This window comes from Camelina sativa, chromosome 1 (assembly GCF_030686135.1).
Source record: "Camelina sativa cultivar CO46 ecotype springtype chromosome 1, ASM3068613v1".
Classification (NCBI taxonomy): domain Eukaryota; kingdom Viridiplantae; phylum Streptophyta; class Magnoliopsida; order Brassicales; family Brassicaceae; genus Camelina; species Camelina sativa.
Genome location: NC_141880.1, coordinates 26,007,035 through 26,031,015, shown reverse-complemented (window position 1 = coordinate 26,031,015; position 23,981 = coordinate 26,007,035). Strand labels below are relative to the sequence as shown.

At 36.3% G+C, this 23,981-nt stretch overlaps 5 protein-coding genes, 1 long non-coding RNA gene and 2 pseudogenes across 14 annotated transcripts; 5 read left to right on the top strand and 3 right to left on the bottom strand.

Annotated features, from left to right (window-relative positions):
- Positions 1-360: 360 nt before the first annotated feature.
- Positions 361-2,304, top strand: LOC104766762 (putative protein phosphatase 2C 58). 4 transcript variants are annotated; one of them, XM_087462951.1, is made up of 5 exons: positions 361-629; positions 1,078-1,320; positions 1,441-1,717; positions 1,800-1,954; positions 2,043-2,304. In XM_087462951.1, exons 1-5 carry the CDS (start codon positions 597-599, stop codon positions 2,178-2,180), a joined length of 846 nt encoding a protein of 281 aa, XP_087319077.1. In that variant the 5' UTR covers positions 361-596; the 3' UTR covers positions 2,181-2,304. The 4 variants fall into 4 exon arrangements, with proteins under 4 accessions (XP_087319077.1, XP_087319082.1, XP_087319062.1 ...); XM_087462956.1 differs by having other exon boundaries at positions 374-629; positions 1,444-1,717; XM_087462936.1 differs by having other exon boundaries at positions 374-641.
- A 918-nt stretch (positions 2,305-3,222) lies between these two features.
- LOC104710779 (S-alkyl-thiohydroximate lyase SUR1-like) lies at positions 3,223-5,738 on the top strand. 2 transcript variants are annotated; one of them, XR_015564418.1, is made up of 7 exons: positions 3,223-3,698; positions 3,968-4,307; positions 4,448-4,666; positions 4,749-4,808; positions 4,983-5,043; positions 5,226-5,319; positions 5,409-5,738. XR_015564418.1 is itself a non-coding variant. In XM_087462929.1 (7 exons), the coding sequence occupies exons 1-7, from the start codon at positions 3,274-3,276 to the stop codon at positions 5,582-5,584; spliced, it is 1,470 nt and encodes a 489-aa protein (XP_087319055.1). In that variant the 5' UTR covers positions 3,223-3,273; the 3' UTR covers positions 5,585-5,738. The 2 variants fall into 2 exon arrangements, 1 of the variants encoding a protein (XP_087319055.1); XM_087462929.1 differs by having other exon boundaries at positions 4,888-5,043.
- A 624-nt stretch (positions 5,739-6,362) lies between these two features.
- LOC104701463 (uncharacterized) lies at positions 6,363-6,832 on the bottom strand (annotated as a pseudogene). The gene is made up of 2 exons (XR_015598409.1): positions 6,502-6,832; positions 6,363-6,411 (listed from the first exon to the last, which is right to left on the bottom strand). The product of XR_015598409.1 is annotated as an uncharacterized LOC104701463 (transcript).
- Positions 6,833-7,393: 561 nt separating this feature from the next.
- LOC147950379 (uncharacterized) lies at positions 7,394-8,039 on the top strand. The gene is made up of 2 exons (XR_015564411.1): positions 7,394-7,661; positions 7,923-8,039. It is a non-coding gene; the product is annotated as an uncharacterized LOC147950379 (long non-coding RNA).
- A 2,136-nt stretch (positions 8,040-10,175) lies between these two features.
- Positions 10,176-10,865, top strand: LOC104710789 (uncharacterized). Its single transcript, XM_010427445.2, has 3 exons — positions 10,176-10,341; positions 10,426-10,690; positions 10,765-10,865. The coding sequence occupies exons 1-3, from the start codon at positions 10,201-10,203 to the stop codon at positions 10,863-10,865; spliced, it is 507 nt and encodes a 168-aa protein (XP_010425747.1). The 5' UTR covers positions 10,176-10,200.
- Positions 10,866-13,288: 2,423 nt separating this feature from the next.
- LOC147950378 (uncharacterized) lies at positions 13,289-18,602 on the bottom strand. Its single transcript, XM_087513185.1, has 6 exons — positions 17,693-18,602; positions 17,328-17,641; positions 17,010-17,285; positions 16,019-16,615; positions 15,540-15,790; positions 13,289-15,464 (listed from the first exon to the last, which is right to left on the bottom strand). The coding sequence occupies exons 1-6, from the start codon at positions 18,600-18,602 to the stop codon at positions 13,289-13,291; spliced, it is 4,524 nt and encodes a 1,507-aa protein (XP_087369311.1).
- A 1,068-nt stretch (positions 18,603-19,670) lies between these two features.
- LOC104701491 (reticulon-like protein B17) lies at positions 19,671-21,887 on the top strand (annotated as a pseudogene). Its single transcript, XR_015564408.1, has 8 exons — positions 19,671-20,223; positions 20,318-20,462; positions 20,581-20,655; positions 20,753-20,894; positions 20,999-21,068; positions 21,150-21,215; positions 21,337-21,459; positions 21,546-21,887. The product of XR_015564408.1 is annotated as a reticulon-like protein B17 (transcript).
- Positions 21,888-22,091: 204 nt separating this feature from the next.
- LOC104701470 (protein NUCLEAR FUSION DEFECTIVE 6, mitochondrial-like) lies at positions 22,092-23,959 on the bottom strand. 3 transcript variants are annotated; one of them, XM_010417167.3, is made up of 4 exons: positions 23,623-23,958; positions 23,120-23,241; positions 22,472-22,527; positions 22,092-22,290 (listed from the first exon to the last, which is right to left on the bottom strand). In XM_010417167.3, exons 1-3 carry the CDS (start codon positions 23,778-23,780, stop codon positions 22,508-22,510), a joined length of 300 nt encoding a protein of 99 aa, XP_010415469.1. In that variant the 5' UTR covers positions 23,781-23,958; the 3' UTR covers positions 22,092-22,290; positions 22,472-22,507. The 3 variants fall into 3 exon arrangements, with proteins under 3 accessions (XP_010415469.1, XP_010415463.1, XP_010415476.1); XM_010417161.3 differs by lacking the exon at positions 22,472-22,527 and having other exon boundaries at positions 23,623-23,959; XM_010417174.3 differs by lacking the exons at positions 22,092-22,290; positions 22,472-22,527 and adding an exon at positions 22,535-22,819 and having other exon boundaries at positions 23,623-23,955.
- Positions 23,960-23,981: the final 22 nt, after the last annotated feature.

The window sequence follows — 23,981 nt, the reverse complement described above, 5'->3', positions numbered from 1 at the left end:
CGGAGGGTTATTGTCCACGGATTCTAATCTCACGCACTCGACGCGTTTTTGCTGCGTGTGGATTTATATTTGTCAGTTTTTTTTATTCAGATTTGTCTAATTTTTGCATTTTAATTCGTTTACCAATTTGTTCTTGAGCATTACATCAAGATTTTTTTTATAAAAAATATTCGTTTTAATTTGTTACACACATACATGTTGTTGACACAATAACTGGTTTTTTTTTCCGATCAATAATATTTCGAATGACATGAAGTTGTGTACGAAATAACATTTTTTTTATGTTAAAACAATGTTTTATTTTCTTTGTCGGCAACGTGAGAGAATCCATCAAATAATATATATATTAGACAGATCATTGAAGAGAGAATTTGTTTAATTTACTGGATTGATTAAGAAGGATTAATTAGAAAAAAAGAAAAGTCGTCGGCGGACCAAAGTAAGGCAGCAAGCAGCCAATAATGAGATAATTCATAATAGCGTCATCGGCTGGTTCACATGTGACACAACCTTACAAGTCATTTATTACATAAACTTCATCTCTCTTTCTCTGTCTGTCTTTTGAATCATTCACATAATCTCACAAACGCAGAGACATGACAGGCAGAGAGATTCTTCATAAGATGAAGGTATTGCTTCAGGTCAACTCTAACAAGTCTTTTCTATTTTTCTTTTAATAGCGTCTCAAGTTGCTTAATTGAGAAAGTTTCAAGGGGGCAACTTAAGGATCTTGATTTTGTGATCTGATCCTTCTACTTCTCTATATGTCTTGTTCTGTTTCACAACCTATTTTATAATTGTTTTGCTTCACTGTTCTAACTTCTACGTAGAGCCGCTTTAAGGAACCAAATTACCAAGCATTTGACATGTTAATTACTAGAGCTTGTGTTAATCTCGTGATATTTGTGCATTTCCTATTATGCTAGCTCTTTTGGTTAGACATATTATATATTTAGGTACTACAGAACTTTGGATTTATGCATGTGATTTTCGTTTGAAGAGTACTCCAGAGTGTTTATTATACATACGTACCATGGATCTCTTTTAACTTGTTGTTTTTTTTTGGTGTGAGAATAGTTGAAGGCTGGATTCTGCGGATCTGAGACAGGAAGAGGTAAGAGCAAGATGTGGAAGAACGTCGCACACGGTTTTGAGTTTGTGAAAGGCAAAGCATGCCATCCAATGGAGGACTATGTTGTGTCTGAGTTCAAGAAAGTAGACGGCCATGATTTGGGGTTGTTTGCTATCTTTGACGGTCACTTGGGGCATGATGTGGCCAGGTACTTGCAGACCAATCTCTTTGATAAGATTCTCAAAGAGGTACGTAATTTGTTATAACTCTCATGTTTTAAGGCATGATTCTGTTTTTTTGGTTTTTGTCAATTAATTTCTAGCTAGCTAGTTGTGTAAATGTTTTTGCTGTTTGACTTTTTTTCTCAGAAGGATTTTTGGACTGATACGGAAAACGCTATAAGGAATGCATACATATCAACCGATGCTGTGATACTAGAGCAGTCACTTAAACTTGGCAAAGGCGGATCAACGGCTGTGACAGGCATTCTGATAGATGGGAAAATGCTAGTGGTTGCTAATGTTGGAGACTCACGGGCAGTGATGTCAAAGAATGGTGTTGCCTATCAACTCTCTGTTGACCATGAACCAAACAAAGAACAGAAGGAAATTGAGAGCCGTGGTGGCTTTGTATCAAATATTCCAGGTATGTGTCTTTGAATTAAGAGAAATATATAAAGGAAGATGTGAAGAGGAATTTTGATAGAGAGGATTCTTGAATGTATCAGGGGATGTTCCAAGAGTCGATGGACAGCTAGCGGTTGCGAGGGCGTTTGGTGACAAGAGCTTAAAGATACATCTTAGCTCAGAACCAGACATAACACACCAGATAATCGATGATGAAACTGAGTTCATCGTTTTTGCGAGTGATGGAATTTGGAAGGTATTTAAGATCGATCTCTTTGCATCTTATCATCATAGTGATGGAATTGATTAATACAATGTTTTTTGACGAGTATTGTATTTAACAGGTGATAACGAACCAAGAAGCTGTGGACGTGATCAAAAGCATAAAAGATCCACAAGCGGCAGCCAAGGAGTTGATAGAAGAAGCAGTCTCTAAGAAAAGCAAAGACGACATCTCTTGTATAGTTGTAAGGTTCCAGTGATCTATAAATTTTACCAATCCAGTGTGTGTGAGAGAGAAACAAAAGACATAAACGCCCAAGAGCTCTTGTAAAAACATATGGCCAAAAGAGAAAGAGTTGTTCCATGCTTGGTTCATGATCCAAATACTCTATCGTCCTCATAGTATGAAAGCGCTAAAACTAAGGAGGTCTATTTACACAGAAGAAATAATATATAGGCTAGAAAGAAAAAATATACTTAAACAGTTGCAAGTTTGATATCCCAAAAAAACCCGTATGTATTAATGATGACAGAGAGGAGAATGTTAAACCTGATTAACCTAGATCCTTAACACATACAAAATACATAAACGATATAATTATTCTAAATTTATTCAAAAATGATTGTAGAATATTCTAGATTCTTCTACAAGAAGTAATCTTGGCTTGCGAAAATACTTCCTAGTGTCGTAGTCAACTTGTTCATGTGTATGTATGTAAATTAACAAGGCCAACATCTATCAAGATCTTTATGTAGTTTTATTCTCTGAAATCATCACATGGGTTAATCTCGGAAGAACATAACTTTCCTCGTTTATGTCACCTTGCCCATTAGAGAAACCGCATGCATCCGTAATAACTATAATTTTGAAAACAAAACAACCACGCACTATGACCATCTCCATTAGACAAATCTAAGAGAGTGTCTTAAGTTAACACATAAATTGTAAAATAACGTTTTTGAAGAATGTGAGATACTAGGTCTAAAGTGTCTTTATTAAGACATTTTTATTGAGTTTGTTATTGGTTTTAAATGTAATGATAAGGCAAATCTGAGTACACACGTTTCAAACTGTACTCATTGTCATTGATACACACATTTTAAACAAATAAATTGTGATATTCCTTAATTTGGTTACTATACACATAATTGTACTCTACCATATACATTTCTCGGTTAACTAACCGATCCGGTTTTAATTTCCCAACCGTATACTAACCATCCCACCAATTGGACTACTTTTGTGACACGTGATATTAGTTAGTGTTAGGTCTCACCAAGATTTTTTTTTTTTTTTATCACGTTTCATATTTCAAAACTTTGCACTATAATATTTCCTATCGCACTCAAAGTATGTTTTCAAATACTTTTTTTTTTGTTTGCTTGCTTGTTTGGCCTTCTTACAGTGAACAAAGAACTCAAAAGAGAAAAGAGATGAGCGAAGAACAACCGCACGCCAACCTAGTGGTACCCGCGTTTAAAACTGAGAAAGATCCCAAAACGCAGACACAGAATGGTCAAAGTAGCGTTTGGCGTTTCAGCGGAAGCGATAAAGCAGCGAAAGCCTCAACCGTAACGCTGAGAGGTGTCATCTACATGCTCTTCGGCAACTGCAACAAAGACGTCAAAAAGACTATTTTACCCCTCGGCCACGGTGACCCTTCCGTCTACCCTTGCTACCGCACCTGTATCGAAGCCGAAGACGCCGTCGTCGACGCCCTCCGCTCTGGCAAATGCAACTCTTACGGTCCCGGAGCTGGGATTCTCCCCGCAAGACGGTAACTTTATCACTCAAAATCTCGATCTTTCCAATTTAATCACCCAAATCACGATCTGGGTTCTTCGAATTTGATCGTGATCGGAGTCCTTTCCGAGTCAATTTTGACAAGATTTCAACTTTTAAAGCTTTCGCACACTCGTGTCAAATCTTAAAATTGTGTGTTTAAGACCCTACAGTTCAATATGTTTCCAATTAGACCCCGTAAGTTTTTAATTCGATGTATCGATCCACATTTTGTTTGATATTGATTGCTCTGTTGTGAAACAGAGCCGTTGCTGATTACCTGAACCGAGATCTTCCGAACAAGTTAACTCCGGAAGATATATTCCTGACTGCTGGATGCAACCAAGGGATAGAGATCGTGTTCGAATCATTGGCCCGACCAAACGCAAACATCTTGCTCCCACGTCCTGGCTTCCCTCACTACGACGCTCGTGCTGCTTACAGTGGTCTCGAGGTTCGCAAGTTTGATCTTCTTCCCGAGAAAGAGTGGGAGATTGATCTTGAAGGTATCGAAGCCATTGCGGACGAGAACACTGTGGCAGTGGTTGTGATTAACCCCAACAACCCCTGTGGAAATGTCTACTCTCACGACCATCTCAAAAAGGTTTGTATTTTGTATCATTACGCAACAACAACAAAAAAAAAAAAAAAAAAAATGCTCATCTCTCTGATCCATAACTGAGCCAAAGCTTAAAACTTTGAGCCAGTTTTGTTTCGTAGCTCGCTAAAGCTTGCGTTTTTTAGGTTGCAGAGACGGCTCGGAAGCTGGGGATAATGGTGATCTCAGACGAAGTATATGACCAAACTATATTCGGAGACAATCCATTCGTTCCAATGGGGAAGTTCGCATCGATCGTCCCAGTGTTGACACTAGCAGGCATCTCTAAGGGATGGGTTGTTCCCGGATGGAAAATTGGCTGGATCGCGTTGAATGACCCGGAGGGCGTTTTCGAAGCCACCAAGGTCTGTTTACTGCTGCTTACCTTTTTAAGATCATCCCTTGCTCTTGTGTGACAAGCAATCTAACTTTTGTGTTTCTGGATAGGTGGCTCAATCCATCAAACAGAGTCTTGACATAACTCCTGACCCTTCCACTATAATTCAGGTTTGTGTGTGTTTTCAGAAATCTTTTACATAACTCGTCTTTGGACTTTGGGTTGTCTGTCTGTTCCTTTGATATATAGGCCGCACTTCCTGCGATCCTGGAGAAAGCGGATAAAAGCTTCTTTGCAAAGAAGAACAAGATACTCAAACATAATGTTGATTTGGTGTGTGATAGGCTCAAGGACATCCCATGTGTCTCCTGTCCCAAGAAACCTGAGTCTTGCACTTACTTATTGGTAAAACTTCTGTAACCTATGTACTTCCATTAACGTAGTTAAGATTAGACTAGTGATTCTTGATCCATTTCAGACCGTTACTAGTCTTTCAATCTGATGAATAGTAACCATTATCATACATAAAACTCCAAGTTCTTTATTCAAATTAAATATTCCGTTTTAACCGTTTTCACTTACTGCAGACAAAGCTGGAGCTGTCATTGATGGATAACATCAAGGACGACACTGATTTCTGCATGAAGCTGGCCAGAGAGGAGAATCTCTTGTTTCTTCCAGGTAAAGTAAATGGAAATCAAGCAGGATGAATCTTGATTTGAGTTGTTTTGATGCTGAAATTGGGTTTGTGGGGGGGGAACGTTTTGTAGGAGAGGCTCTGGGTTTGAAGAACTGGATGAGGATAACCATAGGAGTCGAAGCTCATATGCTTGAGGATGCACTTGAGAGACTAAAGGGTTTCTGTACACGTCATACCAAGAAGACAGAGACAGACACTGACTCACTTCAAGCTTTGAAACTGAGTGATAATAATGTCGAAATATAAGACATATTCAATGAAATAAAACATAAGAGGGTGTGTGTGGTCTATGTCCCAAAACAATATTCTTATGCTATTTTCTTGATATCAACATTTATGCTACTCGTTTGTGCAGATAAGCAAGTTCAGATGTTAAATTTGGTATTAATTTGGACACAAACTCATTCTCATAAGGCTTTTTTTTTAGAACTTTTTGAATGCTGCTAATGATCAATTTGTCAAACTACAATTTCTATTGAAAAAATATAATTAAGAATCGGAAAATTATTGACAAACTGAGTTTTGCGTCATCTTGAATTAGATCCAAACTCATCTATTTTACAAGCTATAAAATAAACGAGTATATGCATATATAGACAATATATCACATATTTTTGTACATCTCATACATTCATATTTTAAAGTTTTGTAACATTTCTTATAAATAAAACGTGTAACAAGTTACATAAGAGGTAGACTAAAAGCTTGTGAACCCATAATGTCCAATAAAACCATTCTAAAAGTTATTAAAACCAATTATTTCATTAGTGAAACTAGTTTTGTATGATTCTAATATAATTAAATTATTCCTTTATTATTTTTGTATGTAAGTTTCTAGGTTTGTTTTCTTTTAACAAAAGTTATTAATCTTTGAGACTTAGATAGCCTGTAAAAACAGATAAGTTTTCTCTGTCTTCGTTTTATCAATATTGTTTTTTTTTTATTCAATTTATAACATAAACATAAAACTTAAATAGATGGTAGACATGATCAACAACAAATCTACTACGAAAATTAATTTGTATCATTCTTCCCTTCCACGAAGTTCCACAGCTGCAATCCCATGTGAGATTCTATTATCCATGCATATACAGATAGACAATGTCATATAATTAGAACAATACGTAAGTACAAGTACACGTTAAGTTATAAACTTGTAGTACCGTGAGGAGCCATGGGGAGGGCCAGGAGGGTTTGGGCCACCGCATTTGATTTTGCAACGTTCGTAACAATTACCGTCATGTTCATGACACGACTTTGACAATTGCGAAAACAGCGTTTAAATTCTTCTACACTCCATTTTGCTTCTACTGCCATCACAATAATCACTACCATCATTATCACTACTATGGCATTCCATTTTGCCATCTTTGACCGTCTTAGAATCCTAGAAAAGCAAAAATTTGTTTTTTTTTTTTTTATGTATAATCTTATGACTCTTGTATTATGTTTCAAGAATATATAACCTCTATTAATAATACATGTTCAAAAAAATTTGAGTAGATTTTCTTTTGCTCTAGCTTTAATTGATTTAATCTATTAATTTCCTTCATATTTAATAAAAATGATGTGAAATGAAAACACTTTGTTTAACCCTTTGCACTTTTCTTTTCCTTTTTCTATTACTTTATATAGAAAATTTAGCCTTTAACAAAAGAAATAAAAATAGATTTAGTAAGTAATTACAATTACTACTTCATTTTTTATATTTAATCATTTTTATGTTTAGCCTTTAACAAAAGACAATAAAAATAGATTTAGTAATTAATTAAAATTATTCATTTTTATATTTAATCATTTTTATGTTTAGACTTTAACAAAAGAAAATAAAAATAGATTTAGTAATTAATTACAATTATCACTTCATTTTTTACATTTAATCATTTTTATGTTTAGCCTTTAACAAAATAAAATAAAAATAGATTTATTAATTAATTACAATTATCACTTCATTTTTTATATTTAATCATTTGTATGTTTTTATATAGAGAACATTTTAATATAATGTAATAGTATTTAACTTAGAAATTTGTTAGTTTAATTTATTTATTATAATCTATACTATGAAAGCATAAGTACTCATGTACCAACTTTTGGACAATGACTTTGTTTTTGGTAGTTTTTAAATAAAAAGATTAGTATTCATTAATTATTCAGACATTATTATATCATTGAAATAAAATTCTCTAACCTTTCAAATGAAGTCGGATATGCGGGTCATTTAATACCCGAGAAGTTGACCTGATTTTCTCTTCAAATATGGCTTAAACAACTTACAAGAATGGCTTAAACAAGCCAAAACGAAGCAACATTGTTTACATAGGTAACTAAGTGCGGACCTGATTTTCTCTTCAAATATTTACGGTTGATTATCAAAATGAAATTAAATTTTGACCACTGATTTTTTCAATGGTTTTAATTGAACCATATATTTTGATTTTTGAATCTTACAAAATTTCTTGATTGTCAAGATTTCATTAACTACAAATCTATTCAAATGAAGTCGGATATGCGGGTCATTGAATACCCGAGAAGTTGACCTGATTTTCTCTTTTTTTTTTTTTTTTTGACAACAACTTACAAGAATGGCTTAAACAAGCCAAAACGAAGGAACATTGTTTACATAGGTAACTAAGTGCGGACCTGATTTTCTCTTCAAATATTTACGGTTGATTATCAAAATGAAATTAAATCTTGACCACTGTTTTTTTCAATGGTTTTAATTAAACCATATATTTTGATTTTTGAATCTTACAAAATTTCTTGATTGTCAAGATTTCATTAACTGCAAATCTATAAAAATCTTATGAGATAATATTGCCTAAATCTTAGTTGATTAAAATATTTAATTATGGAAAACATATATATCCTAATTAAATAAAGAAAACATTTAAATGCATAATAAATCAAATCTAAATTTCTGATTCTTTATAAATAAATTAGGAAAAACAAGAAAAAATTTCAATTAATATTTATGCATATTTTTCACAGTTTTAGGAACAAATAAATAAATCCATTTTAATTTTGAAAACAATTAACTAATTACAATTTAAAAATAAAAATTAAATTATTTTAAAAGGTATTTTAAAATAGTAAAGTATTCATTATAGCATTAATAATATAAAGTTAATTAATATATAAGATATATGAATTAATAAAAATCAATTCATATTTATTTTAATGGATATATAAAATTAATAAAATTAATTTATTTGTAAATACTCTCTAAAACACAAGATATGCAAGAAATATCTTTAAAAAGATCTTATCTAACTAATATATTTTGTAATCATAAATAAAAATAATATATATTTATGAAAATAAACTATTTAATGTATTACATTTGTTGTTTAAATAAAATTATAAAATTTTCATTTTTAAGAAAACAAAAAAAAATCTAAAAGGATATTGAAAGGGTTATTGTTTGGATCAATTTAGATAAAAGGATATTTAAAGCTAAAACAAAAGTTTAAAGGAGACTAACTTTTTTTTTTAATCTAAAGATGGGTTTTTTTTTTTGCAAGTCCAAATAAAACGATAGTAGACTAGTCTTTGTTTATAGAAAATGAAAAGTTACAAATTTTGATATATTTAAAAACTCAAGGTTTTCTTGACATATTTCTCGTATTAATGGAACCCTTAACACATCACGTGAAGTTAAAACCAGTAGACATGATCACAAATCCGCCACAAATTTCTTCTTATCATTCTCTCCTTACGCGAACTTCCATTGATGCCATCTCATGTGATCTACTATTCAAGCAAATTTGTGATTAGGAATGATTTATGAAAACACACAATGTCTATTTGAAATTAACGACATTATAAATTATACATACGGTAAACGAGTAGTTGAGGAAGGGGTAGGGCCACCGCATTTGATTTTACAGTTTTCGAAGCAATTGCCATCATCATTTTGACAAGGACGAGAACATAGGCGGTAACAACGAGTCCAACCACTTTCCTCTTGTGCTTATATTCTGAACGCAACTATCATCATTATCAATACGATCGCACTCCATTTTGTCATTTTTAAAAAAAATCTTCTAAAAGCAAACTCTGTTTTATGTTTTTCTCCTTCTTTTGTTTTAAGATCTTTTATATTTTCTTATAATTAAAAGAGAAATACAAATAGGAGAATGTCCAAAATCCCTAATTTATTTACTCAAATTGCAATTCAATTATTATTAAAGGAGACACTTAATTAAAATTGAGAAGGACAAAATTAACTAAAAAAATCACAGATTCAATTTTGAGAATAGGGTTCGCGTGTTTATCCGATTGCCCACCTTATAACCCGACTGACTATCCAACTGATTGGATCTTGATATTATGTTGGGCCTCACTATTGTTTTCTTGTTTTGTTACCCATGTTGGGCCTGTAGTAGATGAATAAATTCATCAACTTGAGTACTCCTATTTGTAAATAAATTTGTCCCGCGGGTTTAATTATAAGAAGATAATCTCATCACATCAAGCAATAATATTCTATTAATCGAGAAGAGAGAGCCCAACTTCTTCGTTATCTGTTCATATCAATTTACGCAAATCATTGAAATTTATTATATCTCCAATCAACTTATAATCAGGGTCTCAGTTAACTAATTCCATAATAGCATAATTTCTTAACAAACGCAAATCAAGATCGAACATACCTAATTTGGACCTAAAAAATCAAAAACTAAATTGAATAAAAAGATTTCTTACTTTCCATTCAAGATTATCACAACTCAATCACTAGAAAACCCTACGTTACCAACCTCACTATAAATAGATCTATTCTATAACCATTCTAATCTCATCACATCAATCAACATCGAAAACTCAAATAGCAAAACTCAAAGTCTTTTTAGTATTGCAAAATGGCTCAAGCAATTGCTTACCTCAATGATGTCAAGCCCTACAAGACATCCTGGAGAGTGCAAGTCCGAGTCCTTCACTCTTGGAAAACTTACACCACCGCTTTTGGAGACACCTTTGACATGGTCTTCGCAGATGTACATGTAAGTTAAACTGCAACATTTTCTTCATCTACCTGTCTAAATTCAAATTGGAGAATGTCAACTCATAAATACACATTATTTCAGGGAACAAAGATACATGCTTCTGTTAAGAAGGATTGTATGAATCGTTTCGAAAAGTATATGGTGCCTGGTGAATGGAAAGACATTCAACACTTTGGATTGGTTTATGCAGTAGGCCAATTTAGACCAACAAGCCACCGTTACAAAATGAATTTCCTGGCTCAAACCATTGTCACAAGGATTGATCCACTGTCTGATGACCACTACCTGTCTCTGACTACTTTCAAAGACGTGAAGACTACTGGTCTAAATGCAAACATTTTAATCGGTAATATATACATTCATTCTCATGGTTAGTCTTATTATTAAAACTGGAATATGATTCTATTTTTGAAATTGTAGACATTGTTGGACAAGTTGTCAATGTGGGTGAAATGGAGACCATTGATGTCAATAGTAAGCCGACCAAGAAGATCTCTTTCCAACTAAGAGATGAGCTGTAAACTACAAACTTCCAACTTATTTTTCAAACAAAATGTGTGTATTATTAATCCGAATATATATTACTAACATCACATACCTTTTAATATCGTAATAGGGATGACAAAATTTCCTGTACTCTTTGGGGGTCCTTTGCAGAGCAGTTTTTTTACGCCTGTTCAAATGCAGATGGTGAGATGGTGATCTGTTTGATACGATTTGCAAAAATCAAGACATACAAAGGTAACATGATTTCATTCTCAATAAGCAACTGATAATATTTCAAGTATTACCATAATAAAATCATATATGTATCCCAAATTTGCAGATGTTCGAAATACTAAATCCATCTAAATCCATCTCAGCCAAAAATACTAAAAATTACTGGCCAAATAAATTATTTGTAACAAAACAAGCAGAAACAAAAATGGTAAAGAAGACCCATATTCGATCGAAAACGTTTGGAATCCACACCTAATCTATGACGAAGAATAATAGAATAAGTTAATGAGGAATCCATCCTTACAATAGATTTAGTAATTGAGGAATCTACATCGAATATATGATGAAGAAGGAGAAAATTGAATTAAAAGATCAATCTATTACCTTACTTATCCATTGATGTTGAAATCTGAGAATTACAACAAGACAAATTATCGGATAATTCCGATCAATTTTGTGTAATCGGAGAATTAAAAAAAGACAGATTTTCGGATAAATATGCTGATGGAGCTTTTACTGGGATTCCGAACTGAAAAGATCATTGCCTCAGAGATTATCGGATTAGTCCGATCAATGATGTTGATTCAATTTTTTTTTGATCAAGAAAACTCTCTCGGTAAAATCGTTTCGACTATTCTTGATTTTTTGTTTTCTTTCCCCCGATAACAAAATCAGAGGATAAAAGTGTTAATGGGTCAATTTCAGATTCACAATAAAAACCCATCTATTCTACTCATCAACACTTATAAAATTATGGCCCATTAATTCATTGTTTATGTTTCATCTATACTAATAGTACACAATACATTATCTTTATGCTCATAATAATACAAAGTAAATGAAATTTTAATTTATTTCAGATTATAGATATATATAAAAAAATAAAAAAATATTATAAAAAAACCAGGTGTATTATATTTAGTTACAATCATATTAAAAATATAAAACCAAAAACTTTTCTATTTGCCAGATAATTTATTTTCAAAGAAAAAGGAATATAATCATTAACAAATAGATTTCAGTTTAAGGTTCCTTAAAAAAAACAACCAAATATCTACTTCAGGGTTGTAACACCGTCTAAAGCGCGTCAAAACACCGTGTACACACAACAACTTCATTACTAAATAAATAAATAATCCAATGTTTATTACTATATTTAAAAATATTCAAAATATAAAATTTTACTATTCACACTACTAATGTGTCATATATATTAGAAAGCCACTTTTACTTCATCTTTACATTTTATTTTAAAACTACATAAAAACAACTATAACTTGATATTATTAAAAAAAATATTACTACACATTTCCAAAATAAACATTTTAAACAAATTTAATACTTACAACTTAAAAAACTTATTTAAAAATTTATGTGATCTACATACAAATAACTTTACCATAATTTAGTTAATATATATTAAATAATATCAAAACTATCCCGCGGTATACCACGGGTTAAAACCTAGTTAATTTCATAAAACCAACCTCTATTTAAATAGGTGATCGATACATTCATCTTTTTAAAAAAGTTTTTGAGTAGATTTCATTCTAAGATAACCATGATTTGTTTTATGATATGTTACGTTATTTCATGATTCATTGCTATATTTAAAAAATATATATATAACTAGTAACATGTTAATTCAAATTATTTTTTACCAGAATAATATTTAATATTTAAATATAGAACTTCCTTTGTTAGGTGACCGATACATTCTTCTTTCTTAACTAATTTTTTTTTGAGTATATTTCATTCTATAAAAACCATGATTTGTTTTATGATGTTACATTATTTCATGATTCATTGCTATAATTTTTTTAAAATATATATATAACTAGTAACATGTTAAATTCATTCTACCAAAAAAAAACATGTTAAATTCAAATTCTTTTTACCATAATAATATTTACAGTGTCTAAATATAGAACTTCCTTTGTTATTGGAAATAATTCTTGCAAACAATGAAAAATGTACCTGGTTAGATGTTTAGGTAAATGTAATTAGTGAGATACACTTTTCAATTAAGAAAATCTAAAGTAAAAACGTTTTTGATCACTAATTACAATCGACATTTTGATTAAGAAATCAAACATGTTTTGGTACTGACCGGTCAGTGAAAACCTCTTCCAAGTTTTTTTTTTTTTTTTTTTTTTTTGTAAAAGGTTAAATTTTATACCAAATTTTCTGTTTTTTTTCTGTACAAAAGAAAAAAATAAAGAAACTAGAAAGGAAAGCTAATACAATGAAAATAAAGAGCTAGAAGCGAATTTGGGGAGGCAGTCGATCCTGGCAGCGAAATAAGGCAATTTCGAATTGTACGATCCACCTTGGCTTGTAGCTTTGCGGAAGGGGTGGAGACGTTAGTGAAGACTCTGGCATTTCGTTCTTGCCACAAAAGGTAGCTAGTGACTTGCAGGACAAGCTTGAGGAGGATAGACACCTTGGCTTGAGGAGGTTGCCGATGTTGAGAAATCCAGGTGGAGAATGCAGATAAATCTGAAGGAGGGGAGGACGAAATCCGAGAAGCAAAAGCCCCCCAAATCTCCTTAGAATACGTATATGAGAAAAAAAGATGTTCATGACTTTCTATCCCAGACGAACAGAGGACACAGTCCGGAGGTATATTCATCCCCCACGCTAGTAGTCTGTCTCTAGTAGGTAACCTGCGTTGAAAAGCCAGCCATGTGATAAACGAATACCTCTGAACCGCTGCTTTAAACCAAACCGTCTTACACCAAGGCACTTGAGCAGTAGGAGTTCGAAGTTGCTCCCAAGTTGCCTTAGAAGAGAAGGTGGTTGCATATGTGTCTGTCGACCGTTTCCAGAGATAAACATCATCCCCGCTGTCATCATTTGGAGGAGAGATGGTCGTAAGAGTGGTCATGAAGTCTTGTTGGGAAACTGATCTGGCAGCAGATAGCTTCCAATCTCCATTCTGCATTGCATCAACTACTCTTGCACTCAGCTGAACTCTGAACTGGCGGGGTCCATTCCTCCCAATGAACTCGATTAACGGGCCATGTTCACACCAAGTATCATGCCAGAAGGAAGCCGTGCGCCCATTTCCAATATCACACCGCATGAAATCCTTGAGAAAGTGTTTGTGTTTTAACATGTCTCTTACCGCTCGAGGGAGTCTTTGAGAGTCTTCCATAAGCCAGAAACTTTTCCGGGGGAATACGTTGCCTTTCAGCCAAGCAACCCACAGTGAACCCGCCTTTGCAAAGAAGTTCCACAGCAATTTCAACTGAAACACTACCTGGAAGTCCTGCAATCGCCTGATGCCTAATCCTCCTTCCGCCTTTGGTTTACAAACATCAGCCCACGCCACTCTCGCACCCCGAGCAGACTCAGTCTTATTTTTCCAGAGAAAACCAGCACAAAGAGAATCAACCTTCTCGTAGAACTTTTTGGGTAAGGTGAAGACGGAGCTCCAGAAGTTGACCATACCGTAAATCACCGAAGAAATGAGTCTGATCTTACCAGAGAAGGATAAGCTTATAACGGTCCACGCATGCAGCTTCGATGTTATCCTTTCCAAGAAAGGCTGCAAAGTTGCAAAGGAGATCCTCGCGGGGTTGAGTGGAAGTCCTAGATAGCGAGTTGGAAACAACCCCACTTTAATTCCTGATAATGCACTTAAAACATCAACTTGAAGCTCAGAGTAGCCCCCAAAGAAGATTTCTGACTTAGCAGGATTCATATCTAGTCCACTGAGCGCCCTGAAGTGGCGCATAACGCCAGCAATCCCCGTCAAAGAGTGTCGAGCACCGTCCGTGAATACCAAGAGGTCATCAGCAAACAGAAGGGGAGTTACCAGGGGAGAAGAGCAGCGAGGGTGCAACCTGAAAGTACCAGAGGAAACTGCAGCTTCAAGTAACCTCGATAAGACTTCCATGACCATTATGAAGAGGTAAGGAGAGATGGAGTCCCCTTGACGTAAGCCCTTTGCCGCTGAAAAGAAGCTTGCCAATTCTCCATTAATGGCGATAGAAAACCTTGGCGAGGAGATACATTCTCGAATCCAGGAACAGAACAGCGGAGGAAAATCCTGAGCTTCAAGAACCTTTAGAACAAAATCCCAACAAACTGTGTCAAAGGCTTTTCGGATGTCAACCTTCACCATACAACTCTTTGGACAACTTGTCTTTTGGTAGTCTCTTACAAGCTCCGATGCCAGGAGCACATTTTCTCCTAGGCTTCGACCTTTCAAGAACGCCGCTTGGTTTGGACTGATGCATTCGAGAAGAATACGCTTCATTCTGTTGGCAATAACTTTAGAGATGACCTTGTAGATCAAATTGCAGCAACTAATGGGTCTGAAATCACTCAGCTTGCTAGCCTCAGGTATTTTAGGGATAAGAGCGATGATGGTGCAGTTGAGATCTTTGAGCAACCTACCATTACAAAAGAATTATTGGACTGCAGAGATTACCTAGGTTCCTACAATGTCCCATGAAGCTCGAAAAAACTCCACCGGAAATCCATCTGGGCCTGGGCTCTTGTTTAAAGGCATTGCGAACACCACTGCCTTGATTTCTTCGGTGGAGACGAACTTCTGCAGGTCCTGAACCTGAGTATCCGAGCATCTAAAAGGCAATATCCCTATAAGCTCATCCACTGAGACTGGCGAGACTGGAAGCTCAGTGTTCCCCAAAATACCCTTGAAATAATTTGCTGCATAAGCTTTGATGGTAGAAATATTAGTGATCCTTGTTCCATCCTGATCACACAAGAAGTGTATGTGGTTTCTCGCTGCCCGTTGGGAAACAGATTTATGGAAGAATGCGGTGTTTCTGTCCCCCAGATGTAGCCACAAAATTCTGGATTTTTGGCGATAGAACTTCTCCTCAGCAGAGATCAGGGTTTGCCAAAGAGCTCGAGCTTCATGCTCCTCCCTAGCAGCTTAAACATCCGGGTTTGATAGCAACAGTCTTTGGAGATTTGCAACCTTATCCGCTTGATTTTTGACTCTCAGACTGATATCACTGTAGTGTCGTTTGTTCAGGAGCCTAAGAACCATCTTTAACTTGCGCACAGCCCTAACAAGCTTGTACTGACAGGTGCCCTGGATTTGAAGTGGATCCCAAGCTTGAGAGACTGAGTCCTTAAACTGCGAGTGCTCAATGACATGCTGAAAGAACTTGAAAGGCTTACGAACAGACCTCCTCATAGCGGGAATATGGAATAAACAGGCAGCATAATCAGATTGTAGCGGCTCCAGGAACTCCGCATAGGATTCCGGGTAAGTATCCGCCCACGCCTGATTGATGAAAGCATGGTCGATCTTCTTCGAGGTGGGGTTGTCTTCCTGATGGTTCCACCAAGTGAAGGGTACTCCTTTGGCCTGCACCTCAAAGAGCTCAGCTTCCTGAATGGCAAGGTTAAAGTCCTCCATACCTGATGAGTCCACGTCCTGAGTAAGATGGTGAGAGTGCTGAGAGGTTCGCAGGATTATTGAAGTCCCCCACCACTGCCCAAGGAACACGACTGACTGGAGTATTGGCATTAAGCCAAGAAAGTTCATCCCAAAGAGGTAGACGCGCTTCTAACAGGTTAAATCCATATGTAAAAGATACTGTAATATTTAGACTAATCGACTGAATATAGAAGCCGCAAGTGATAAGTTGTGAAGAGACTTGATACACAACCATAGATACCGAGGGGTCCCAACAAACCACGATTCTAGCTGTACTGTGGTGGTCGAAGTTACCAAAAAAAATCCACCCCTGAGGGACTGCACTAACAACCCTTCCCGCATTAGCCGATAAGATATGCGTTTCCAAAAACGCTCCAAAAAGTGGCCTATGGATTAAAATCCAATCCTTTGTAAAGTCCTGACGTCTGGTACTATTCAGACCTCTTATATTCCACACAAAAAACATCGATACTTATTAATGTGATGTTGTTGTGACCTTGCGGCCACTCTTCCTGCATTTAACCAGGATAAAGGGTGCTTCTGTTTCTGCTTCTGTCAAACGATCAGGAGACAGATCAACAGACCTGGCAGAGATGTTTTTCTCCACAGTCACTATCCCCTCATCCCCAGGGTCTGACCTACGTTCCTTATCAGCAGAGATATCCTGATCCACTCTATCCTCTTCAAGAACTTCCGGCATCAAACCCTTGACTCCCAAATCAGGGACTGGTGCAAGAACTGTGCCTGATTCCTTCTCTGGAGCTACACCTTCAGAACCTCCTTGAACCGCTTCCTTGCTCTGTGACGCCACAATCGCTGAGGAGATACCACTCTCTTAGACCTTCCACATAAGGTGAGGTGGATTGGTATTCGAGGAACTCTTGGATAGACGTTCAAGTGATCGTCCTTGCCTTGAGCGACGATTTAGTCTAGGTCTGCTCCGCGACCTGTTCCTTCTCCGCATTAGCGAGACAGTGGTCGCTGTCATCTTGGGGCATCGAACAGTGTCATGACCATAAGCTCGACACTCAGTACATCGAGGAGGGAGCCATGGGGAGGAGACATCCACTTCCACCTCCCGACCATCAGAGAAACCCGATATTACCTTCGATGGGAGATCCTTGGTGAGGTCAACTCTAACAAGCACCTTGGCCACTTCAAAGTTTTTCTTACACTATGTTTCAGGTGCTAAAGCTACAGGCTTACCAACTGTCGTGGCTAGCCTACTGAGACATTGCCTGTTAAATAACAGATATGGGACTCCTCTGAATTCCACATCAATGGTCGTTGATGTAATAGGGGGAGATTCGGGAGTAAATTCCGGCGACCATGGAGATACAAACATCGGGTGCCCCGCAATATTCCAAACATTGCGGCCAAGCAAGATTGCTCTGGTCCGAGGATTTGTAACTCGAAGCAGGAAAGCTCCATTCCCTAGATTGTGTACGTATATGCGAGGACCATTTTTAGCCCACGGAGCGTTCACCACGCCAATAACCCGTCCCATATCTGGAGGGTTACCATGAAATTGAGCAAAGATAAAGTCTTTGAATTCCTCCCTGGCCGCTTGTAGATTTTCATCTGGAATGAGAACAAACAGAACACCAGTGATATGCACAGTAGGAGATCCCAACTCCTCAAGCTGGGAGGTGTCACTAAACAAACTAGTCCAACGCTTTTCCGGTGTGGAGGAAGTCGGAACAGAGGATACCGCCTGACTAGGTAGCACAGGAGGAGAACCAGCGATAGCCGGAGATACGTTGCCGGAAACAGGATCCTCAGCAGCATCGAGAGAAGAGCCAACGGATACAGGAGACACCCCAGGTGGGGGAGGAATGCTCATATCCAGATCCGAAGACGAAGCAACGGGGAGAACTAGATCTGAAGACGAAATACTTGTAGGGGAAAGAGAGGGAGAGGGGATCTTCGTAGGTTCCGAAGCCTCACCAGCAGCGGTCACAGAAGAGGAGATCTCCAATGGAGTGGGGGGGGAGCGAGATTTGGATTTTGGGTGGTTGACTATCATCGAAGACATGCGAGCAAACTGAGAAGTACCGGAAAGAGTTGGCCCAATACGCAAAGAACCCTTCTTCTTTTTCTTCGTATTCCTTGCCATCGTGATATTCTCATCTACTGGCGTGAGGCCGGTAAACGGCGGCGATTAGGATTACGAAGCCAATCGCCTTTTTGTCGCCTAAAAAAAATTAGGGTTACCTATCAAAAATACAATAAGGTACCCAACCTTGCTTTATAAGCAAGATGGCCAAATTCGTCGTGGTTGCTTACCCGCATGATTTTATTGATGAACTAAACTAATGCTGGAGCCTTCGGACCTTGGTGCCGATGCATGATATTAATTTTTCGAGAATTCTTTTGCATGTTAATAAGCCACATGTCATGTTATGAGTACTAATGATAGATTGATTCATATATAATAGTTGGAGAAAAAAAAAAGACATATGAGAAGTAATTTAAGTTGCTTAATTAACATAATTATAATATCAAATAAGATATACACAAATCTCTATAATATATTTATAATATCTTCTTTGATCATAATTAAGGATCTTCTAGATCTTTCTATAAATATCATTAAAATGAGATGTAGAGATATTACAAAAGAACCTAAAATAGAGTAAATCATATCCAAAACTTGACACATAATGTTGCCTTATTTACTATTTATGGAGATATTAAAATATTTCTGAAAAAAAAATTATCTTATTTTAAACTGTTTTGTTAATTGATAGATAGTTTGATGCTTATTTAATTAATTATCTAAAAAGAAAAGAAAATAAATAAATTGTTTTATTATCTTTAAGTGTTTTAACATAAATAAATGAAATTAATCTTGATATGAGAATTTTTATTTTTCTTAAAATAAACTATAAATTCAGAAATAACCCATTATAAATAAGCAACCTTACATATACTGTATACTATATGAAGAGATGAAATAAATTTTATCAGCATTATTATTTAATATTTAATAAAAAATTAAAGTAAATTATAATTAATGCCATTAATTTTATGTTACTATCAATATCTTATATAAGTAATGAAAAATTAATATATGTTTTAATTTTTTCTAATTAAAAATGAATAAATAAAAAAGGCATGATATATAATTATATATGAATCATATATATAATATGTTTTACAGAGCTTCTTTGGACTATTTTTTATATACAGGTGGAGCGCCGTGTCAAGATACAAATGGAACCTTAAAAAAAAAAAAACAAAAAAAAAATCCTACAACGGCTATCTTTGGAACAAGAGACCCTTACCTACCTTTATAGTGATTCTTGGAGGATCCTCTCAATTCAATTTCTCAGAATATAGAATGGAGTCTTCTTGTACGCCTCCTCCTCCTTATCACCGATCGAACGCTCGTGTCGAAGACGAAGAAGCAAATAATCTCTCTCTTGATTTGGTTCTTCTTCCATCTCCAGTCTCTTCTCCGATCCGTTTAGCCGATCGACTCGAAATGGCGTCTGAGGATGCGGCGAATCCTGCTGCTGCTGCTGCGGTGGTGGTTCGCAAACGGGGCAAGGGGAAAGGAGGGCAAAAGGGTCTTTTAGTTTCTCCCAGGTATCCCCGGAGATCGAGGCGAAGGTCGGAGGCTGTTGAAGAGATGGTCGATGATGATGAAAGTATCGTAAAGCCTAGAAAACGGAAGACCAATGGTCGCCCTAAGAAGGATAAGCGAAGCTTGTTAGCTCCTCCTTGTTCGTCAAGTACTGCTCTTCTTATACTCTTTAGGTTTCTTTTTCTTTATTATGGTATATGCTTATCTCTGACTCTGAGGTTCTGATTTGGATAATGTTGAAGATGCTTGTCAGAGTGATTTGAATCGGATCGGAGAGACTATCAGTGATTTGGTTATGTGGAGAGATGCTGCCAAATCGACCCTCTGGTTCGGTTTTGGGTGTCTGTCTTTCCTATCTTCTTGCTTTGCCAAAGGAGTCAACTTTAGGTACACTAATGATTGTGATTGTGATTGTGATTGTATTACCCTACCCCCTCTAGGCTCAGTCAGATTTGTGTTTTCTCTAGTCTCAAGTCAAGTCATGACCTTTTTCTCTGTTTTGAAGCGTTTTCTCGGTGGCTTCCAACCTAGGACTTGTGTTACTCTGCTGGTCCTTCTTGTCAAACACTCTTTGTCAGAGGTACACTACTTCTGTCTTCTCTTTGCAGTTTGGTTTGCCCTTCTCCAGAAGCTAATCATACTAGTTAGTTTGATCCATCAATGTTTGTTATCTTTAGGAAAGTTGATGACACTAAGAGAGCGTTCCATGTGAGTGAAGATGATGTCTTGCGCTTATCTACACGAGTGCTTCCCGCAGCCAACTTTTTTATCTCGAAGGCTAGTGAGGTTTTTTGAGGAGAACCATCAATGACACTCAAAGTAAAAAAACAATCGACATTTTTACTTCTCCCTGCCTCTCTCTCTATCAAATTAGTTTTGGTGGTTTACTTGCCCTTTCATCCGCTGTTTCTCTTTTGTCACAGGTGACACCATTTCTGCTACTTGGAGCTGAGTACGGCCATCTCATAACACTGTGGAGGCTCTCCGCATTTGGTATAACATTTGGAACACAATCTGTAACAATGTTAAGCAGGATAGGAACTGAGCTGATGTGTGTGTATGTTACTGAAACAGGTTTCTTCCTCAGCTTCACCATCCCAAAGCTGTATTCATGTTACACCCATCAGATTAGCCAAAAAGGTGAAAATTCGAATTGCACATATTGTCAATTGGGTTAGACTCAACAGTCAAGTGTTTGTACAGGTCTTTAACTGGTCCAGTGATTTTAAATCTTGACTTGGTTTGAGTTTCATCTGTGCAGTTGAAAGAGTGAAAACAAGAATAGGTGAAGCATGGGGAGTCTGCTCTCACAAGAAGATCTTGGCCGCCTCTGCCGTGACAGCGTTTTGGAACTTGACAAGCATAAGAACCCGAATTTTTGCAGGTAATTTACCTAACCAATGATGGTTGGCAGAGTATTTGCTTTGGCTGATATCAAAATATAACCTATAAGTCTTTCATGTTTGGCAGTTTTTATCATCCTGGTGATATTTCGGTATAGGAGACAGAATCTAGAGCTAAACCCCGACGAAGTCGAGCCTGTTGAGAATGAGAAGCCAGAAGAAGAAACACTTCCACAGGAAGAAGAAGAAGAAGAAGAAGAGACACTTCCACAGGAAGAAGAACAGATACAGCCATCAGAAGAGCGAGCTTTAGTGGCGGTGGTTGCAGAAACTGAAGGATCAAAGACACTCTAGTGTTTTGTACTTTGTGTCGAATTACATTTAACAGAAATGCAAAATTAAATCTCGAGTTGATGTAATAGAGAGAGATAGAGGATACATGTTTGTTATATGAAAAATTGAAGACAAAGAGATCCTCATCGTTCGCCGAGAATGTTACACAAGGACAAGGGACACGAAGAAGAAACTTAAAGCCTTCTTTAAAGTCTAAGGGCTGATTTTATTGCCAATTCTGCTACTCCCCCACCCTCGTTTCCTTACTGTGATATCCATGATTATCCGAACTCATGGATGTTTCAAAGTTTTAAATTAGTAAAAGTGGCAAGTTTGTGTGTTGATGAAACAGAGATCATAGAGAATTCAGATATAAAAGATGGAGGACATTTGTCTTTGATATGAAAATTGAAGACAAAGAGAACATTAGTGTTTGAGCAGTACGACAATTAATTATTCTTTGCCTAAACTCTCTCTTAAAGCTTCTCGCGCATTCGCATTGGGTACGCGTAGACATCATCAAAAGTCCTCTTTGCAAGCTGATAAATTATACCAAAACATCAGTTACTACTAGTCTAATCAATACAGCAAGCTCTAAGGCTGAAAACAAACACAAAATCTCCAAGAAAGTCAGAAACAAGTAGGCAAAATCAAGAGGGTTTTTCGTTCCTAAGTTTTTTCTGGGGAAGAAAGGCTTTAAAAAAGGTAAGAGTTTTGTACATAAACTGTAGCTTCAGTGTTCTTCTGGCTAACTCATCACACATCATCATTGCAAGCTGGGAGTATAAGACCAATCAGTAATTATACTTTCATTAAAACTGTCTACTACAAATCAACTCAAATGCAATAATAGCCAACAAGAAAAGAAGACACATTCCATTAAAAAAATGGTCAGGTGGTACATGTTTAAGCTTTTAAGAAGAAGATGTGTAAGAACCATCAATGAATGATGTGTTTTCTAAAGCCTATTATTGCCTCAAAAACCATAATATTTGTTTATAGAAATGTTATTTGCCTCAAAACACAGAATCTTGGCTTCTTTGTCTTCATCTACTCTCTTGTGTCAGCCTACAACATTTTGGAAAAACTAAGACCAATTGAGTCGCCATCTCTTTTCAATGTTAAGCAGAAAGACAACAACAATTGATCCAGTTTTTTCGCCCATAGCAGCAAACAAACTGATTGAAGCTTGTAAAATGGCAAACCTTAACCTAGTTTCTCTACTAGCCATGCAATCTTATTAACAGAAACACTTGTCACAACAAGTCATCAAACAAAGAAAGAAACAAAGAAGAGCATATATATCTGCAAACAAACAAACAAACAAAGAGAATAAAAAAAGGAAAGGGTTTGTGAGGGAAGAAATACCGTCAGAGAGCCAGCCATAGGTTTGGGCAGAGACAGAAAGCTTTGAAGTCATTAAAGCTGAAGCTGTAGCCGAGTGGTATGGCAACAATGACTCCACACAGAAGCTCAGTTCCACAGGATTACTATCAACAAGCAAAACAAAAAAAAAAATGAAAGGTATCAAGTAATGATGATAGTCATAGAGAAGAGGGTTTGGTTTTCTCAATTAAAGATGCAAATTTTTTCATCTGTGTAACCACCACTGAGTGAGTGTTATGATATCTGAAAACACCAATGTGATTAGATTACAAAAGAACAAAAACCCGAAGATCAGGTAGACAAAAATTTGCTTCATTTGGGTTTGAATTGTAATAACCCTTTTCAAGATTCCAATTAGAGAGACATAGAATCTCTTCATTCCAAGATTTATATAAAAACTTTGGATCGGATAATGGGATCAAATAGAAAAAATTGGGTAAAACAGAGAGAGAGAGAGAGAGAGAGAGAGAGAGAGAGAGACTAACCGGAGAGGAGAAAGGAGTGGACTTCTTCTGGCAGTGGCTCTAAACAAGGGCGGGGCTGATTTCGCTTGAGAGGCGAAGCGACCAGTGACGGTCCGAGACGAAGCAGCTCGAAACATCGATCTGGCACCGGAGGCGACGGCGGATGCGGCCATCGGCATGGAACAAAAAAAAGTTACGGGTATGAGTAGAAGAAGAAGAGAATGGAGAATTCCGATTACGATTACGATTACGGAGAAAACGAGATAAACCCTATAAAAACCTGTTCTGTTTGGTTTTGGACTTGGACGAGAACCTTTTTTTATATAAACGCGATTGGCTTCCGATTCTTTTATTTTAGACGTCACAATTACCTTAGTAGA

What these genes read in the sequence shown, in the direction of transcription:
- LOC104701470 (XM_010417161.3), bottom strand. Translation starts at nt 23,780, where the DNA reads ATGCCGATGGCCGCATCCGCCGTCGCCTCCGGTGCCAGATCGATGTTT. An exon ending in CCACTCCTTTCTCCTCTCCG is followed by an intron (nt 23,242 to 23,622) that starts GTTAGTCTCTCT and finishes GCTTGTTGATAG; the next exon opens with TAATCCTGTGGAACTGAGCT. An exon ending in CTATGGCTGGCTCTCTGACG is followed by an intron (nt 22,291 to 23,119) that starts GTATTTCTTCCC and finishes ATAATTTATCAG; the next exon opens with CTTGCAAAGAGGACTTTTGA.
- LOC104710789 (XM_010427445.2), top strand. Translation starts at nt 10,201, where the DNA reads ATGGCTCAAGCAATTGCTTACCTCAATGATGTCAAGCCCTACAAGACA. An exon ending in TGGTCTTCGCAGATGTACAT is followed by an intron (nt 10,342 to 10,425) that starts GTAAGTTAAACT and finishes ACATTATTTCAG; the next exon opens with GGAACAAAGATACATGCTTC. An exon ending in AAATGCAAACATTTTAATCG is followed by an intron (nt 10,691 to 10,764) that starts GTAATATATACA and finishes TTGAAATTGTAG; the next exon opens with ACATTGTTGGACAAGTTGTC.
- LOC104766762 (XM_087462936.1), top strand. Translation starts at nt 597, where the DNA reads ATGACAGGCAGAGAGATTCTTCATAAGATGAAGGTATTGCTTCAG. An exon ending in TTGATAAGATTCTCAAAGAG is followed by an intron (nt 1,321 to 1,440) that starts GTACGTAATTTG and finishes TTTTTTTCTCAG; the next exon opens with AAGGATTTTTGGACTGATAC. An exon ending in CTTTGTATCAAATATTCCAG is followed by an intron (nt 1,718 to 1,799) that starts GTATGTGTCTTT and finishes TGAATGTATCAG; the next exon opens with GGGATGTTCCAAGAGTCGAT.
- LOC104710779 (XM_087462929.1), top strand. Translation starts at nt 3,274, where the DNA reads ATGTTTTCAAATACTTTTTTTTTTGTTTGCTTGCTTGTTTGGCCTTCT. An exon ending in GCGTTTTCGAAGCCACCAAG is followed by an intron (nt 4,667 to 4,748) that starts GTCTGTTTACTG and finishes GTTTCTGGATAG; the next exon opens with GTGGCTCAATCCATCAAACA. An exon ending in GAATCTCTTGTTTCTTCCAG is followed by an intron (nt 5,320 to 5,408) that starts GTAAAGTAAATG and finishes AACGTTTTGTAG; the next exon opens with GAGAGGCTCTGGGTTTGAAG.
- LOC147950378 (XM_087513185.1), bottom strand. Translation starts at nt 18,602, where the DNA reads ATGGCAAGGAATACGAAGAAAAAGAAGAAGGGTTCTTTGCGTATTGGG. An exon ending in TCAAAAATCAAGCGGATAAG is followed by an intron (nt 15,791 to 16,018) that starts GTTGCAAATCTC and finishes TTGTGTGATCAG; the next exon opens with GATGGAACAAGGATCACTAA. An exon ending in CCAGATGGATTTCCGGTGGA is followed by an intron (nt 15,465 to 15,539) that starts GTTTTTTCGAGC and finishes TTGTAATGGTAG; the next exon opens with GTTGCTCAAAGATCTCAACT.